The 16590-nt window shown below is 38.8% G+C and overlaps 1 protein-coding gene across 7 annotated transcripts; it reads left to right on the top strand.

Moving 5' to 3' along the window:
* The first annotated feature begins 498 nt into the window (after positions 1-498).
* Positions 499-8889, top strand: eda2r (ectodysplasin A2 receptor). Of its 7 annotated transcripts, none has more exons than XM_021623215.3 (9): positions 499-883; positions 2085-2184; positions 3438-3616; positions 3814-3902; positions 4258-4419; positions 4624-4725; positions 4863-5479; positions 5944-5989; positions 6711-8889. In XM_021623215.3, the coding sequence occupies exons 1-9, from the start codon at positions 726-728 to the stop codon at positions 7001-7003; spliced, it is 1746 nt and encodes a 581-aa protein (XP_021478890.3). In that variant the 5' UTR covers positions 499-725; the 3' UTR covers positions 7004-8889. The 7 variants fall into 7 exon arrangements, with proteins under 7 accessions (XP_021478890.3, XP_090048249.1, XP_021478891.3 ...); XM_090192123.1 differs by having other exon boundaries at positions 500-883; positions 6333-6939; XM_021623216.3 differs by having other exon boundaries at positions 728-1067.
* Positions 8890-16590: the final 7701 nt, after the last annotated feature.

The following is a 16590-nucleotide window of genomic DNA, read 5'->3' on the forward strand; positions in this document are numbered from 1 at the left end:
AAAGATGATAAGTAAGTAGGCCTATGTAGACTGAACAATGCTTGGCTTGGAAAAAGATAACTTGTTTCAAGCAGTAACCAGGTCAGCGATGGAATTTAGTGGATGGAATTTAGTCGTAAACAATGGAGATGGCACAAATTGAAAGTACACTATTGAGAAAAGTATCAAAACTTGACAGAGATTTAGTCCCTCCTGGATGAAGGGAAAATGCATTGTCCAACATTAGCCAACATGCTGGTGTGTTATGTTGTGAAATTATGAGGAAAGATTATTATGTTACCGCAGTTTTGATCCTACTGACAAGCACATATTAAAACCCCAATTGAAGCAATTTGATGTTTACTTTTCATTCTATGACAACAATTTCTAATTAACTCAAATTAGCCATAATTCTCTAGCAGAGAGAAACAGTAAAATGTTTTCATTGTCACAAAAACAATTTTATTTAATTAATATTATTTTTGATCATTTAAATTACACAGAGACATACTATTAGCCCACACAGTCCTTAACTATTACAGACTGTACACATGCTATTATAGGTCTACTATATTGCATAGAGTAGCTCTAGTATTACACAGACAGACAGGCAGTCTTCTACCGTTTGTTTATTCTCTGTTATTAGCCAATATTCCAGCACTGCTCTAACAAAAATACGGCTGCATATTCTCTATAGATAATTTTACGCAGAACTTCAGACGTTTCCCAATTAGAGCGCATTGAGGATGGTTTTGGCCGCCCGACGTGCAGTCTGTAAGGCATGTCAGGGCATGTCCAGATTGGATGAAGTGGCACTGTCTATCGATAGCGTACTAAAGTATAGGCTCGTGAAAACGATTTTAAAAAGTGTGCTTAAGTATCTTCGTAAAACTTATGGATCAAGGTAATGTGACAGTGAATATATATTTAAATGTGTTGTGATACTAAGGGTGGGAGGTGTAATTTATTAGCTTGTAGCCTAAGTGATGGATGTATCAGAAACGCACCGCTGGTAATGAATGATCTTTCCAGTTGCCAATGAGCTGTTCAACCTTAGTGCTTTTGCTTTGTAGCATTTCATAAAACTGGTAAGTAATCTCACCAATCAATGTTAGTATAGCAGGGTTGTAATTTAAAGTAGAGGATACAGTATGCTAAAACCTCTGCATGTATTCTTTCTCAATAGTTTTCTCTTGCTTTTCACCCCTCAACACAACACATAGAGATGACGATGGAGCCTAGCTGATTTCAGCTTTAGACATTCTTTGCCTGTAATTCTATATACTCTTGTTTGTGTTTTGCATTTTTACTGTACTTCAGTGACATCCAGTTATGGGATATTGAAAATTGTTCAACATGCACACAAGCAAAACTTTTAATTCAATGTGTTCAATACTCCCCCCTATCTGAGATATCTACTGCAGCCCACATCCTCCACATACACCACCCGTTCTGCCAGTCACATTCTGTTAAAGGTCCACAAAGCTCACACATCCCTGGGTCGCTCGTCTTTTCAGTTCGCTGCAGCTAGCGACTGGAACGAGCTGCAACAAACATTCAAACTGGACAGTTTTATCTCAATCTCTTCATTCAAAGACTCAATCATGGACAGACAGTTGTGGCTACTTTGCGTGATGTATTGTCTGTACCTTGTTGCCCTTTGTGCTGTTTGTGCCCAATAATGTTTGTACCCTGTTTTGTGTTGCTACCATGTTGAGCTGCAGCCATGTTGTATTGCTACCATGCTGTGTTGTCATGTGTTGCTGCCATGCTATGTTGTTGTTTTAGGTCTCTCTTTATGTAGTGTTGCGTTGTCTCGCATGTAGTGATGTGTGTTTTGTTTATTTGTATTTTTAATCCCAGCCCTGCAGGAGGCCTTTTGCCTTTTTGATGGCCGTCATTGTAAATAATAATTTGTTCTTAACTGACTTGCCTAGTTAAATAAAGGTTAAATAAATAAAATACAAAATACAATATTCAGTGCAGTGGTTAAGATACAGCAATCTCAATGCATTTTGTTTCCATTTTACTCAGTGTTAATTATAAAGATAAAAAAGGAGCTAACTACTGAGCTATAAACTATCATACATATTACATTTTCCTAGGAGTTACATTGCTGTCATGGATTGTTCTGAAACCCAGTACTACTTGAATGGGAACTGCCACCCTTGTCTGCAATGTGGACCAGGACAAGAGCTGTCAGAGGTGGGTATTATTACAGTATAGAGGAATATTTTTGTTTTGGAAGAGAATTTACTGTATTTTCACTAAGGACAACAAACAGATAGGCCATGTCTAGTAGCCTATCCACTCAGCTGAGCAGTAATTGTGTGACGAATGGAAAACATTTCTTAACGTTTAAAGGGGCATTTTGTTATGGGTTTCGAGTTAATAATAAGGAAAATAAAAATGTTTAAAATTCCACGTGAATTCACAATGCAGCTGTACCGCTGCCTGCAACGGTTTGGGTCTCATGTTTGGGTCACACGGTGCATCCCTTTCAAATGATTAAGCATTACACCTGTACTACCATTACTGTAACTCAATTCCACCTTGCATTAACTTCTCATTGAAGTTCTCAAAGTATTGCCAAACAGGATTTCACAGTTGTCGCTTGCATTTCTCTGCCATTTTTTCAACTAACTTCAAAATAATTGATTCATCGACTCCTTGCACGTCAACTCCCGGTGTCGACTCCCATTTCCCCATTTCTGAGTGTCAAGATTCGACTCCTCTAGGAACGGAGGAGACTGATTAGCTCTGGTGCTTACGATAACTCGGTTAGGGATTTTTCTTAATGTTTAGGATCCCAATTTCCTTTAAACGTTTTAAGGTTTAAATGTTCACACCCTTTACTGCAGAACCAGGATTTGTCATTACAGGTGTAGGATCTTAATTGTATCCTTAATTTGCAGGATAACTTTCCTGCAATGCAGGAAATGTAAAACGTGTAGTGTATTTTAGGTTTAAAAAAGCTTATGAAATGTGGAATTTCCATTGAGAAATGTCCGCCTTGATTTTCCCTTTAGAAAAATATAGCCTATCAACCCCTACAAAAATGTCCATTGGTTATCCACATAATAATTCACATTTCCTGTTGCTGTAGCAAACTGGTTCAAATGAACATCCTACAATTTTATGAAACCACAAAAAGCTTGGTTTGACTGTCTGTGGTGATCTCACTCTTAACATAATCCCACTGGCAGAGAACCTTGTTCCAAGTTCACACAAGTCCACTTGGCAGGCATGCTAAGGATCTTCACATATGGGTTTACCCATGACCTAAAATAACCCCAGTGCTCATTGGAAGGGGAAACAGTAATGTATTTTGTAATCTAGACCTCTAATCATCATATTCATTTCTGTTTTGCAACCGTCTGCTTCAGAAATTAACTTCAGTGAAATCCTTAGCTGTAAACAGATCTGCACTGTATATTTTGATTCTTATTTCCCGGCAGGACTGTGGTTATGGAAGTGGACGGTCGGCTTATTGCATCCCCTGTAATGTCAAGACTTATAAAGAGGGTTGGGGTTACCACTTCTGCAGATTCTGCCAGTCATGTAAACGCATAAACAGGAACCAGAAGTCACTGTGCACCTCTAAAAGCAATGCTGTCTGTGGGGAGTGTTTACCAGGGTTTGTACTGTGCATTATCTCATCGCTTTCTTACATATAGTATCTACAGATCTTTATAGTTAAGACATAGCTGTGCTTTTAAGTCATAAAAGCTCTTCATCCAGACCAGAACATGTGGACTTAGTTTTACTAGCTTGTTTACTTGAAATACCACTATTTCAGACTTTTTTCCCTGCTTTAATTTGATCTGATTTCAGCTTTTACAGTAAGACACGGATAAATGGCTTGCAGGACTTGGAGTGCATGCCATGTGGTCCCTCCTCCACCACTGAGCAGCAGTGCAGCCGTAAGTCTCAGTAAAGCTTGGACGGGACTCTGAGAAAGGAAAACAACTTCATTATTGAAGTCAATTGTGTAGCCTACTGTTATATTAGAAAATTATCTCCATATGCTGGAAACTTAATTACCCATGTTTTTATTAGCCTAATTTTCTGTGTGCAATTGTTGACGTAGATAATTAATTGTTTGGGTTATGAGATATTTAAGAATTATAACACTGTTCTTTATTAATAGAATAGTGTTATAATAATTGTATTTGCCAAAGGATCAAAGTCAGAAATTGAAAACATCAAATAAATGTTGTGTGTAAGCATTTGCTCAGCCATTTGCTCAGCACCAACCTCAATTCTTTTGTTTTGCAGGAAGCAGAGAAGTTGATGTGGAAAAAGTCTGTAGCCCAGAATGCCCAGCCCATAATGCTGCTGTTACCGCCACCATTTCTGTAGCCCTGGTTACCATGGCAATCCTAGCTGCTGCCTTGTTTATATACTTCAGACATACCTTACTAAAGAAAATATTTAAAGGTATCTCATTATCCACACGCAAATCTCTCCTCTAATGAAGTTTTTGTTGCATGAGATGTTCACACAACCACTGATGAAACTGTAATAATGTGGATTCTGTCAGTGTGTTTGTTGAAATCTCTTTTATAGTAACACGCAGGGTACAAGTAATCCTCCTCAAACTGTGTCTCCTCTAGCTCATTAATTATCTTCTCTCTCTGAAAGGATGCCTGGCTCCTCAAAGCACAAGTCAGAATGACATGGAGTGTGCAGCATACCCAGTGAACAGGGTCACACTGAACCTGGAGCAGGAAGGCCAAGGCTCAGGTAATTATCAGAGTAAAACCCACCACGCCTTAAACATCCCCTAATTGACTCATATTCTAGTCAATTTGTGAATGCATGGTTCATAAGGGGTTTGTTAGGGTACTAATGTAACCCTCTGATGACCTGTCTTCCTACAGGTGCATGTGCTAACTATACCACCACTGCAGAAACATTGGCCAGACTGCAGTCCAAAGTGGACATGATTGTCCCTCTGGGGTCCATTGTACTAAGCCCTGACCTTAAAACTCAGGACCACAGATACCTCCTGGAGACCCAGCCGCTGGTGCAGAACTCCACCTGCAGTAACTGCTCATCTGGGTTTGTCTCTCAGATATCCTCTGAGCCGCCCTCAGTCAGTGGGGACGTCCCACTCACAATGGAGATCCCTGTGGGTCCAATAGACAGTGGGGAGTATGTGGCAGGGTCCTTGTTCCTGCAGAGCAGTGAGGGATACTGTGCCTCTGAACTGCAGGAGAGCCCTCTCCATCAGCATGTCCCAGTGGAGTGCACTGAGCTAGACTTCCACACCACTGCAGCCTCAACACTGGACCTTGACAGTACTACAGACCCAGACTGTAGCTCTGTGAGCCTGGGGATTACTGAGATATCTGAGATTAGGGACGGCTCCTCCGGAGACCGGATAGGAGGAAGACAACTGAGGAGGAGTCCATCTGACTGCCCAGAGGAGCAAACTGACAGCTGTTGGAGCAGCCATCAACAACCCTGCAACAGCAGTCTGCGAGGCAGTAATGCGGTAATTACCTTTAGGAAAGACAGAGATGTTTCACCTGCTGTTCTCACACAGGTGACCATTTACTCAACAGTAGTGAGTTTGAGTGAGCAGTCACTAGATGTAGCTGTATTTTATGCTTACACAGATTTTTTTTTTAAAGCAAATGGCACCCTTCATTTCACTCTTAAGTTGTGGCCCATGGGATGCAATGTAAACACACACACACACACACACACACACACACACACACACACACACACACACACACACACACACACAGGCTGATATCATAAGTTGTGATATCCTCCCATTATAGGCAAGAGACTGGATGCCCATAGATAATTTGTTTCATGTTTCCCACTTGTCATTTAAGACATAATTAGCTAGATATGACAAACTAAGTTTACAGCTTCACTCATTTAGTAGAGAATGTTTCCCTGGACGGAGCAAAAAAAGTATTCATTCATTAATATTTATATTTGTAGATGGAAACAGTGAGCCTGCTGAAGAAGTGTATCCGAATCATGCAAGGTGGGTTATTCTTCAGTTTACTTGATATCTAAAGCTTATTTTAATGCTGGAGCACATTCAACAGAAACCAAACGAAACATTGCAAATCTCAAAGAAACCACAATACACAGTAAATGTGACTGATGAGGTGAAGTTCTGTTGCTGTTGTGGCTAGGAATTTAGTTGAGCTACGTATTCACATAATCTAATCTTGTTCTTGATGGTTCTGGATTTCAAAGTTAATGCAGCAGTTTATACCAGTAGTTTTTAAAGTTGTTTTTTGTTGTGTCTTAATGGTTTTAAAACGTTTCTTTATCTTGGCCAAGAGGAATAGTCAAATATACAATGTCTTACTGTTCTACAGGCCACATGGAGAAACAGACAATCGTTGTGCCAAGAGACTTAGCTGCATACTAGGCACCACTGGCTAAATATTCAAGAAGAGGATAAATGTTTTCCCTTTACAGCATGGGCTAGTCCTGAGGTAGTAAAATGACAGCATGATACAATTGCTAGAATTTGCTACCTGTATGCTTCCTGGTGAAGCAACACACCAACTGACCTGGTGTGGGGTCCGCAGAGGATGAAGTTATTTGCACACTGTCACTGTCCATGAGACATTCTCAAATGTTGAATGTAGAAACAGTAACACCCAGTAATAGCTGAATAGTTAACCTCTTGTGGTAGGTGGACAGGGGGATCTGTGCTCATTTCCCCATTGGCCTGTGTATCTTCTGTCCAGGGGTCCGTCTAGGCAGGCTGCCGCAGGCCTTGGTGGATTCTCTGGCTCTGAAGCTGGACCCAACGTTCCCAGGAGTACAGAACTACCAGCATGTGGCGCTGAAGATGGGCATATCTCACGAGTTGCTGAAAGACCTGCGCGGGTTTGAACAGGTCTTTCGGTACCTTTCCTCCTGCACTCTGCTGACAGTACCTGAACTGCTCCACACCTTCTATCTCCTGCAAAGGCCTGACACCCTGCTCCTGCTGTGTGAATATGCCCTGCAGCGCTATGTCACAGGATGCACATACTAACTGTTGATGCTAACAACACTTCTGCCAACACAACCTAGAAGGCTGACATCAACAGGTTATAATATGATCAGTGTGCGTACTACTGAACTAGAACCTACCTGGAACAACATAACTGCTCAAACTCAGATGTGGATGTGTAAACATTTAGGGGTTCACAGCAAAGATGTAAAAACCTATTGTAATTAGATTATTTGTTTTCCTTGACATGGTCAAATAACGCAAGCATAGATTGGTAACTTTTTTCTAATTTTACACACAGAAACTAGAGACCTGAATAACTTGGTCCAAAATAATGGCACTGATTGACCTATATGTGGCACTGTTATAAGCAGTCTCACTTAAACCCTCATATCCGCCATCTCGTTTGACCTAGAGACGTGAAACGTTGTATCTAGGTGTTGTTCTTCATACTGAACAAATTTGCCTCAAATAAGAGCTGTCTGGACAGATTTTCCTCCATCTTGTACATTTTGGAAAAACTTTGAAAAATTTCTCATGAACCATAGGTAACTTTTCATGAAATTTGGTATGTAGGCGCATGGTACATTTCATAAGTTAGTTTGAGAAAAGCTAAGCCATTGGTTAAGAGATGGCTGAGTTATTGTTAAATCAGGAAATCCCATTTTACGTGTCCATTTAAATCCTTTGTAAATCCACCCCACAATGGCCTATCAACTTGAATCTTTTTAGAATAATCAAATACATTACCACAATGAGCCATGCTACACTTGGATTTGATATCTTAAAAATATGGACACTGTTAACAATGACCTTTTTTGACTATGTAACGCTAAACTTTAAATCATTTTTACAAATCCTCTCATGGACTAAAAGTCAGATTCACTCCAAATGTTGTCTTTGGACAGTAGTCCATAAAGCATTTGAGAAAAGAATTATTTGAGGAAATAATGTTGGTTCAAAGATGGCCGCACTATACCAGTAGATTCATATTTGAAATCTAAGTCTCATGAACCACAGGACCAAATGACACCAACTTTGGAATGTAGACCCATGGTGCATGTCTTAACTTAGTTTCAGCTAACGTATTGGTCGAAAGATGGCTGAGTTATTGACAAATCAAAAATCTGATTTTACGTGTCCATTTCAACCACTGTAAATCCACTACATAGTGGCCTATCAACTTGAAACTTCATCATCGCTATCATGGAGGTCCTTGTGGTTTTGAGAGATAAACATGGTAATGCTTTCACTGATTCCACATGAAGGAAGATAGTTCCTACATGATGGGGTGATAGATTTTTTTATCCTATTAATATTTTGAGTCCTTTCTGTCATCGAGCCTGGTCAGCTATATTTGTATTTTTTATTCGGAATAGATCAAATGTTATTTTTTTACCTGGTTTCACATGTAATGTATGTGAATGTTAATGTGACATAATTTACTCTATGTTTCAGATATTTAGTCATGCATCAAAAGCTATCCATGAAAATGATGCATTCATATTTGAAAAGTTTGTCAGAAGATACATTCTTTTAAATGCATACTGTACAAACTGTTAATGGCTGTACTGAATGAATGAAGAAAAAGTATTTCATTTTGTATTAGTATTACTTTTTATACATGTTTTGGACTTTTGTAAACAAAACTAAAATTACATTCCTATTCATGGAAATTATGTTGTGATGTAATTTGTTATAAACCTTACTTAATAAAGAAGTATATAGTCATAGACAAATTTGAACAGAAAACATGGCCAGTTGCTGTATTTCTGCAACACATAATTGAAAAGCAGACTTAAAATTAAGATTTGCAGAACTAATGCCACACTACTGACATTTCTACTAAGCTACCGTTTAGCAAGGATTTTACATTGTGTAACAACACAAAATATTTTGTTATGAAATTAAACTTGACTTTTTCTCAACATTGTTCATTTACTTTTCCAAACAAGTACAGCATAGAATCACAAGAAATATCCACAAAGACATCACAATCCACAGTCAAAAATAAGAAAAAGTACAATAATTATACATCTGTAGGAGACTGGATATTATTACTTTTATATTGTATGGTCAAATTAAGCAATTTTACTGTTTTACAGTCATAAACAAGCTGATGGAGCCCTCTGATGTGCTCTATGTGTATTACAGTAGATATCATGATTTCAGTGACATCAATGAGACAACCAATTTGTATTAGCAACCAAAATCATAATGTATTGTTTACAACCATACCAATATCAATTGCTTATACCTTATTGTGTTGTTTTTTTTGTGTGGTAAAACTGTAAACTGTTACAAAGCTGACTTCCCAGAAATAACATCTAATTTGAGATTGACAAACATGCCATATGTAAAATAAAATGTGTCTTATTTTGTGAAATTACATTTCTAGTTGATGATCTATTGAAAATAACAATATAATTCTGACACTTTAATCCATAATATGATGAAAATATGGTGGAAATTCAAATGTGAGGTAGTTCACAATATTTTACACCAGGTGGCATGAGTAGGATGATGTTCTACTGCGATGAAATATTTTCTTATAGGCTTTTAAATCAAATCCAATTTTATTTGTCCGGAGCGCCAAGTCTAGGTCCAAAATTGTTGTATTCACATGCGCCAAATACAACAGGTGTTGTATTACAGTGAAATGCTTACTTACAAGCCCTAATTAAAGAGCAGCAGTAAAATAACAGTAGCGAGTCTATATACAAGGGTACCGGTACAGAGTCAATTTGCGGCGACACCGGTTAGTCAAGGTAATTGAGGTAATATGTACATGTAGGTAGAGTTAAAGGGACTGCATAGATAATAAACAGAGTAGCAGCAGCGTAAAAGAGCGAGGGGGGGGGGGGGGGGGCAATGCAAATAGTCTGGGTAGCCATTTGATTAGCTGTTCAGGAGTCTTATGGCTTGGAGGTAGAAGCTGTTAAGCCTTTTGAACCTAGATTTGGTGCTACAGTACCGCTTGTTCTGCAGTAACAGAGAGAACAGTCTTTGACTAGGGTGGCTGGAGTTTTTCACAATCTTCATAGTGCCTTCCTCTGACACCGCCTGGTTTAAAGGTCTTGGATTGCAGGAAGCTGGGCCCCAGTGATGTACTGTGTCGTACATCAAATCTTTTCAGTTTCCTGAGGGGGAATAGGCTTTGTCGTGCCCTCTTCATGACTGTCTTGGTGTGTTTGGACCATGATAGTTTGTTGGTGATGTGGACACCAAGGAACTTGAAGCTCTCAACCTGCTCCACTACAGCCCTGTCAATGAGAATGGGGGTGTGCTCGGTCCTCCTTTTCCTGTAGTCCACAATCATCTCCTTTGTCTTGATTACATTGAGGAATATCCTGGCACCACACGGCCAGGTCTCTGGCTTGTTGGCGTTAAAGGTATAGATCACCCAAATAACAAAATTACATATTGGTTTCCTAACCATCAGTCTATTGACAAGGTATGACAGCAATCCATGCATTGGATAGTAATAGTAGCATTTTAGTAGCATTTTTCTGTAATCGGAACGATATTAGCATTTTTCCCGCATCATGTTCAAATCATCTATAAATGACTTTGTTGAGCTTCACAATACATTTTAGATAGTTTTGGATGATTTTACATGATACGTGAAAAATGCAAATATCGGTCCCATGACTTGAATGAGATTTGTGCCAATGTTAAAAAGTTCGTTTGTGGAAACAGTGCCAGGGAAACTAAACCAAAGTATGGATTGATGTCATACCTTGCTTTATTTTTCTAGATCAAATAACATTGAAAACAACCACTTTCTGTGCAGTATTAATTTACCATCCTTACAAACCACTTAATGTAAATGTTCATTACTGTATTGTACATAGGCTGGTCATCTAGGTTTGTACCTGTAGACTTTCTATCACCATGAAGAAAAACAATGCACAATACAGTAATTGATTACATTGAGACATCGAGTGGTTTGTGATGATGTAGCTCAGTTGGTAGAGCATGGCACTTGCAACACTAGGGTTGTATGCACTCACTACTGTAAATTGCTATGGAGAAGAGCATCTGCTAAATTGTAAAAGGAATGAATAGACCATTTCAGTTTTCAAATAGAAATACGTTCTATTTGCAAAGTATTTCAAAAAACTGGAAAACAAGCAAGTACTTTTATATTCCACAAGTATTATCAGATGAACTGTTTTGTACAGATAATTATCGGACTCAAGTTACAAATGCGGGTAAACACTCAAATACAAATACATTTAGTTTAAATACAAATGACATACTCACACATAAGCACATCTGATTCCCCTGGCACTGACACTATTTCATAGTGTATATTCAACCAATTTTATACATGAAGATTGTCTATGATTCAACCAGCAGATGGTGTCGTGAGAAAAGTACATTTTTCTATCCGGCATGCTGATTGGTCAATCCAAGCCATTCAATAACTTTGTGATTTTTAATGATCATCTATATATCTAATTATATAAATTCATGAAATTATCGAATTAAGCAATTATAATTTTTTTTTTATGGGAAAGCAATTATATTGGTAGATAGTTCTGCTCAGATTATTTGAATGATTTCAAGTATCATGACATGACATTATGGGTACTCCTTTAAAGGTAATTCAGTGAAAAGTATTCACACTTGCTTAATCTTGGCTCATCAGATCTGACTAATTGCATAATGCTATGGCAGGGCCAGGAAAAATCCTTGAGGGCCACACACATAACTGGTGGTTTTACTTCCTCCATCTGATCAGGGACTGAATGAATCAGCCCTGAGAATACATTGTGGGTCAAGTCTAAGGTCAATGACATACACTGATCAACTAACTACCAGGGAGGAAAGAAAAACAGCAGTACTACTGTACATCTCTTGAGGGACAGAATTGCAATAGTGTGCACTAATGAATGATTGTGAATGTTTCGAGTTTACTCTGTGCACAGTTACACATTTACAAACATTATACTATAAAAGAACGATAGACATTGAAACAAATATTTTTTTACTTGAATTGTGTAAGCTATCATGTTTTGAAAAAACACATAACATGCTAAATCACATTAGTTTTATTTACCATTATGGTATCCATACAAGTGTTTCACTAATATTCTCTTTCCTGATTATTTACAAAATATTTTACTACTTCACCATTTTATTATTTATTTTTTACCTCCCCTTAAAGAAATAGACTTCTGTTATTCTCTAATATTTCATATTATAGGTTGACCTAGATCTAATTATAAATTACATCAACTGAATGGAGATAGGTGCAACCTTGACAGAATCTTATGGAAAGATGTTAACCTCTGCATTAACCTCTATATCTTTATACATAATCTATGTAGTTATAGAGATGACAAATGAACGCCAAATGAAAGGCAAGGATTGTAACAGGTGCTACTCATGGCAAACCAATGGAAGGTGAAGTAGATAGCATTGTTAGTGTTAATGGCCTGGCTGGACACCAAAATCACATAACAGTTTAAAGGGAACCAGCCAATAGCAAAAACAGCCACCACCAACATCAGCATCTTCAGAGTCATCTTCTTCCTTTTTCTGTGGGCGACATCCCCTATAGAATTACGCATCCATAGCTTCTTAGCAACGATAATGTAAGCTACGGAGATGATAGAAAGTGGCAACAAGTAGAGGAGGAAAAACGTGGCCAGGTCCAAGTATTTCCAAAACACATCTGACGGCTGTGGAAAGCTGACACACCATTCGAACCTTTCTGTGATTAGTGAAAAACAGGATGTTTGCTTACAGTCTCTACTTTTGGAAGTAAGTAGTTATGGGTTTATAGAGGCTTATATTAGTTATTATAGAAGCTATTAAAGGTAAAAGGCACATTCAAAATCAGAGGCTGTGTTGGCTAAGAATGACTGTAATTGGGTTTTACTCAACTCTGGAAACAGGAGCCATTTATTAGTGTCTAAAAGGAAGCATAAATATTACTGTATGGTACTGATTGTCTGGAGAAAATATGTAATTTACATAAATAGATAATATTGCTCCCTTACCCAAAGTCAAACCACAGCAGCTTCTGATAAATGGCATGAGGTAGAGAGAAACACGAGGCCGTCACCCAAATCATGCCACAAAACATTGATATCCGCTGCCTCATCGGATGCATAACTACCTGCAAAGAAAATGTGTTTAACTGAAATCATTGTTTAATTCAAGTTGAATAATCTTTGGATCCCGACAGCATTCGCACTTTTGGAAGACATAACTTGGACTGTAGACTACAAAAATCTATTCCTGCTCCTTTTCCGCGATCCATCAAACACATTTGTTTGGTGTGTCGTCATAGTGATCTCTGACTTGTGGTCAGACTCGCTCAGGCGGAAAACAAACTTGCGCCATTTTCCAATACCGATTTGAATGTCATAAAAAAAAACAGAGAAGTGTCAAACATTTTTTTCGAAAACATCCTTTCTGAATTTAAAAGTAATCCTCGAAGTAGTCATCTAATTTTTCTAAAGTATCTGTAATCTGATTACAATCTTTTTGCTGGTAATGTAACGGATTACAGTTATCGTTTTTGTAATCCCTTACATGTTCATCTGTCACCCCAGACAGGCTCAAGCAAATACATTTGAATGGTTTGTAAATATTATTTCAAATCATACGCTTCGTAAGCAACAAGTGTAGACTAACAGTGATGCTTACTTACGGATCATTCTCAACACAAAGAGAAAGAAATTAGAGAAATAATAGAAAAGTAATAACAAGTAATAATAAATACACAATGAGTAACGATAACTTGACTATATACAGTATATGGGTTACAAGTACCGAGACGATGTGCAAGGGTACGAGGTAATTGAGTTAGATATGAACAAATAACTAGGAATAGTGTTACTAGCCAACATGATAGATAAGAAACAGTAGCAGCAGTGTATGTGATGAGTTACAAAAGTTTGTGCAAAAAGGGTCAATGCAGATAGTTAAATAATTAAGCAAATAGCTACCCAGAATAACCATTTAGCAGCCTTATGGCTTCGGGGCAATAAACTGTTCAGGGTCCTATTGGTTCCAGTGCATCAGTACCGCTTGCTGTGCGGTAGCAGAGAGAACAGTCTATGACTTGGGCTGCTGGAGTCTTTGACAACTTCCTCTGACACCAACTGGTATAGTGGTCCTGGATGGCAGAGAACGCGGCCCCGGTGATGTACTAGGCCGTACGCACTACCCTCTGTTGCGCCTTCCGGCTGGATGCCAAGCAGTTGCCAAACCAAGCGGGGATGCAGCCAGTCAAGATGCTCTCAATGGTGCAGCTGTAGAACATTTTGAGGATCTGAGGGCACATGTCAAATCTTTTCAGCCTCCTGAGGGGGAAAGGTCGTTGTCATGCCCACTTCACGACTGTGTTGGTTTGTGTGGACCTTGATCGATCCTTAGTGATGTGGACACCGAGGAACTTGAAGCTCTCAACTCACTCCACTACAGCCCGTCGATGTGAATGGGGGCGGCCTTCCCTTTCCTGTAGTCCACGATCAGCTATTTTGTCTTGCTGATGTTGAGGGAGAGGTTGTTGTCCTGGCACTGCCAGGTCTCTGACCTCGTCCTTATAGGCTGTCTCATCGTCGTCAGTGATCAAGCTTAGCACCTTTGTGTTGTCAGCAAAGTTAATGATAATGTTGGAGTCATGCGTGGCCATGCAATCGTGGGTGAAAAGGGAGTACAGGAGGGGGCTAAGCACACACCCCTGAGGGGCCCCCGTGTTGAGGGTCAGTTTGGCGAATGTGTTGTTGTCTACCCTTACCACCTGGGGGTGGCCCATCAGGAAGTCCAGGATCCAGTTGCAGAGGGAGGTGTTCAGTCCCAGGGTCCTTTTCTTAGTTATGAGCTTGGAGGCCACTATGGTGTTTAATGCTGAGCTGTAGTCAATGAACAGCATTCTCACATGTGTGTTCCTCTTGTCCAGGTAAGAGAGGGCAGTGTGGAGTGAAATGGAGATTGTGTTTCCAATTTATGTACAGAATAATACTAAATCCGCTGAGACCAGGTTGTCTCCATTGGTGGATAGGTCGAGATAATGGTTTATTTCATTACATGGTATCAATAGACACTAATACTGAATTATTTGACAAAATAATCACAAATACACAATACACAATAAATCCATCAATACAATAATCATTATAATATCCTAATAATACATTATGTAGGCCTATACTCCCATTGTTTCATTCTAAATTAATGGATTTTACATTATAACATATTTATATTTTATGGCCACCTATGGAAACCATTGAAGGTTCGTTGTTCAATGTAGGCCTAGCATAATACCTTATTTCTGGTGCGAACGTAAGTCAAACAGACGACCTGAAAGAATAGCGTTGGATCTGTGGGTAGCTGTGCTTCGAGTCAAATGATCTGACCAACCAGTTTAGACGAGGAGGAATACATGCTACAGCATCTGTCATTTATAGACACAAATGATCAAGAAATGGTGAAGTGAAGTTCCTCATTGCAAATTCGCATGTGTTAGTTTTCAATGATGGAAAGAACAAATAGTTCCGCATTCTTTTATAAGATTTTTACACACAGTCAGATAATTTATCATTTTTGAATTTTTATGTTAATGAAGAAATGTACGGCAACGGAACTAAATATAAGACAGCGTCACAGAATTCATCAACCAAGACTTTACTCATTATAGTTTATAATTTCACTTTTTGGGAATATTGTGGTTTGCTACGTTGTGATAAAGAACATGAATATGTATTCTGTCACAAGTTTTTATTTTTTTTATTTGGCGGTTGCTGATTTAATGATTACCCGAGCTAAATAGTTACCACAGATATGGTCTATACTTGTTTGTGACTATGTCGTAGGCTTGTTGTTTTCAAATGCATTTCTGTGCAGTCTTTAAAGGCACAGTCTGTCATTTTAAATAATGACTATATTTCGAATAGGCTCCTTACTAGTAGCCTAAAACCCAACTTGTTAAAATGTTTGTTGACACTGGAGAATTTATTCACAAATGTAGCATAATGTTTTCTCTCATGGAAAGATAAAAAAATAATTTGCTCTATTGTTTACATTTTTATGGGTGGACCACTCTTTGGGGTAGACTGTGGTGTAATTACAGATCATGTTTTTTTTATTTAGCCTTTGCAACTAACAGGCTACTGTAACAACTACTGTAACAGGTGTACTGTGTGTAAGCATTGTACTGCAATTACATCTGGGCTTTTGTGGTACAGTCTGATAGCTCGCCTATGCACTGTATGAGTTACAGTTGAGAGCTCTCACTCCCTCCTGCTACACTGGTGGCAGCGGTGGGATACACCCCATTTCTCTCAAGTATTGGGGAAGTGTTTTCTGGTTCGCAGCTAGGGCTCTGTGCATGAGGACACTTTTCCTGATACGGGGAATACTGTAAAAGGTGTACAGTATGTGATTGTTGTACTGCCTCACAGAGGTCCAGGTTTTTGTGGTAGGCTTCAGGCTGTTACGAGCTTGTCACTGCACTGTAGGAGCTACAATTTGAGTCCCCCTTACAGATTTTACTCTCTCCTGCTACAAACTATCATCAATGTTATCCTTCTGACAAAGGTGATGAATAATTATTTGATTAAATGCACATCAAATGCATAATGATCAACATGACGTCTGTGCCCTGCACT

The sequence above is a fragment of the Oncorhynchus mykiss genome, chromosome 12 (genome assembly GCF_057628025.1).
Source record: "Oncorhynchus mykiss isolate SJ-2025 chromosome 12, ASM5762802v1, whole genome shotgun sequence".
NCBI classification, from domain to species: Eukaryota; Metazoa; Chordata; class Actinopteri; order Salmoniformes; family Salmonidae; genus Oncorhynchus; species Oncorhynchus mykiss.

What these genes read in the sequence shown, in the direction of transcription:
- eda2r (XM_021623215.3), top strand. Translation starts at nt 726, where the DNA reads ATGGTTTTGGCCGCCCGACGTGCAGTCTGTAAGGCATGTCAGGGCATG. An exon ending in CGTAAAACTTATGGATCAAG is followed by an intron (nt 884 to 2,084) that starts GTAATGTGACAG and finishes ACATTTTCCTAG; the next exon opens with GAGTTACATTGCTGTCATGG. An exon ending in CACTGAGCAGCAGTGCAGCC is followed by an intron (nt 3,903 to 4,257) that starts GTAAGTCTCAGT and finishes TTTGTTTTGCAG; the next exon opens with GAAGCAGAGAAGTTGATGTG.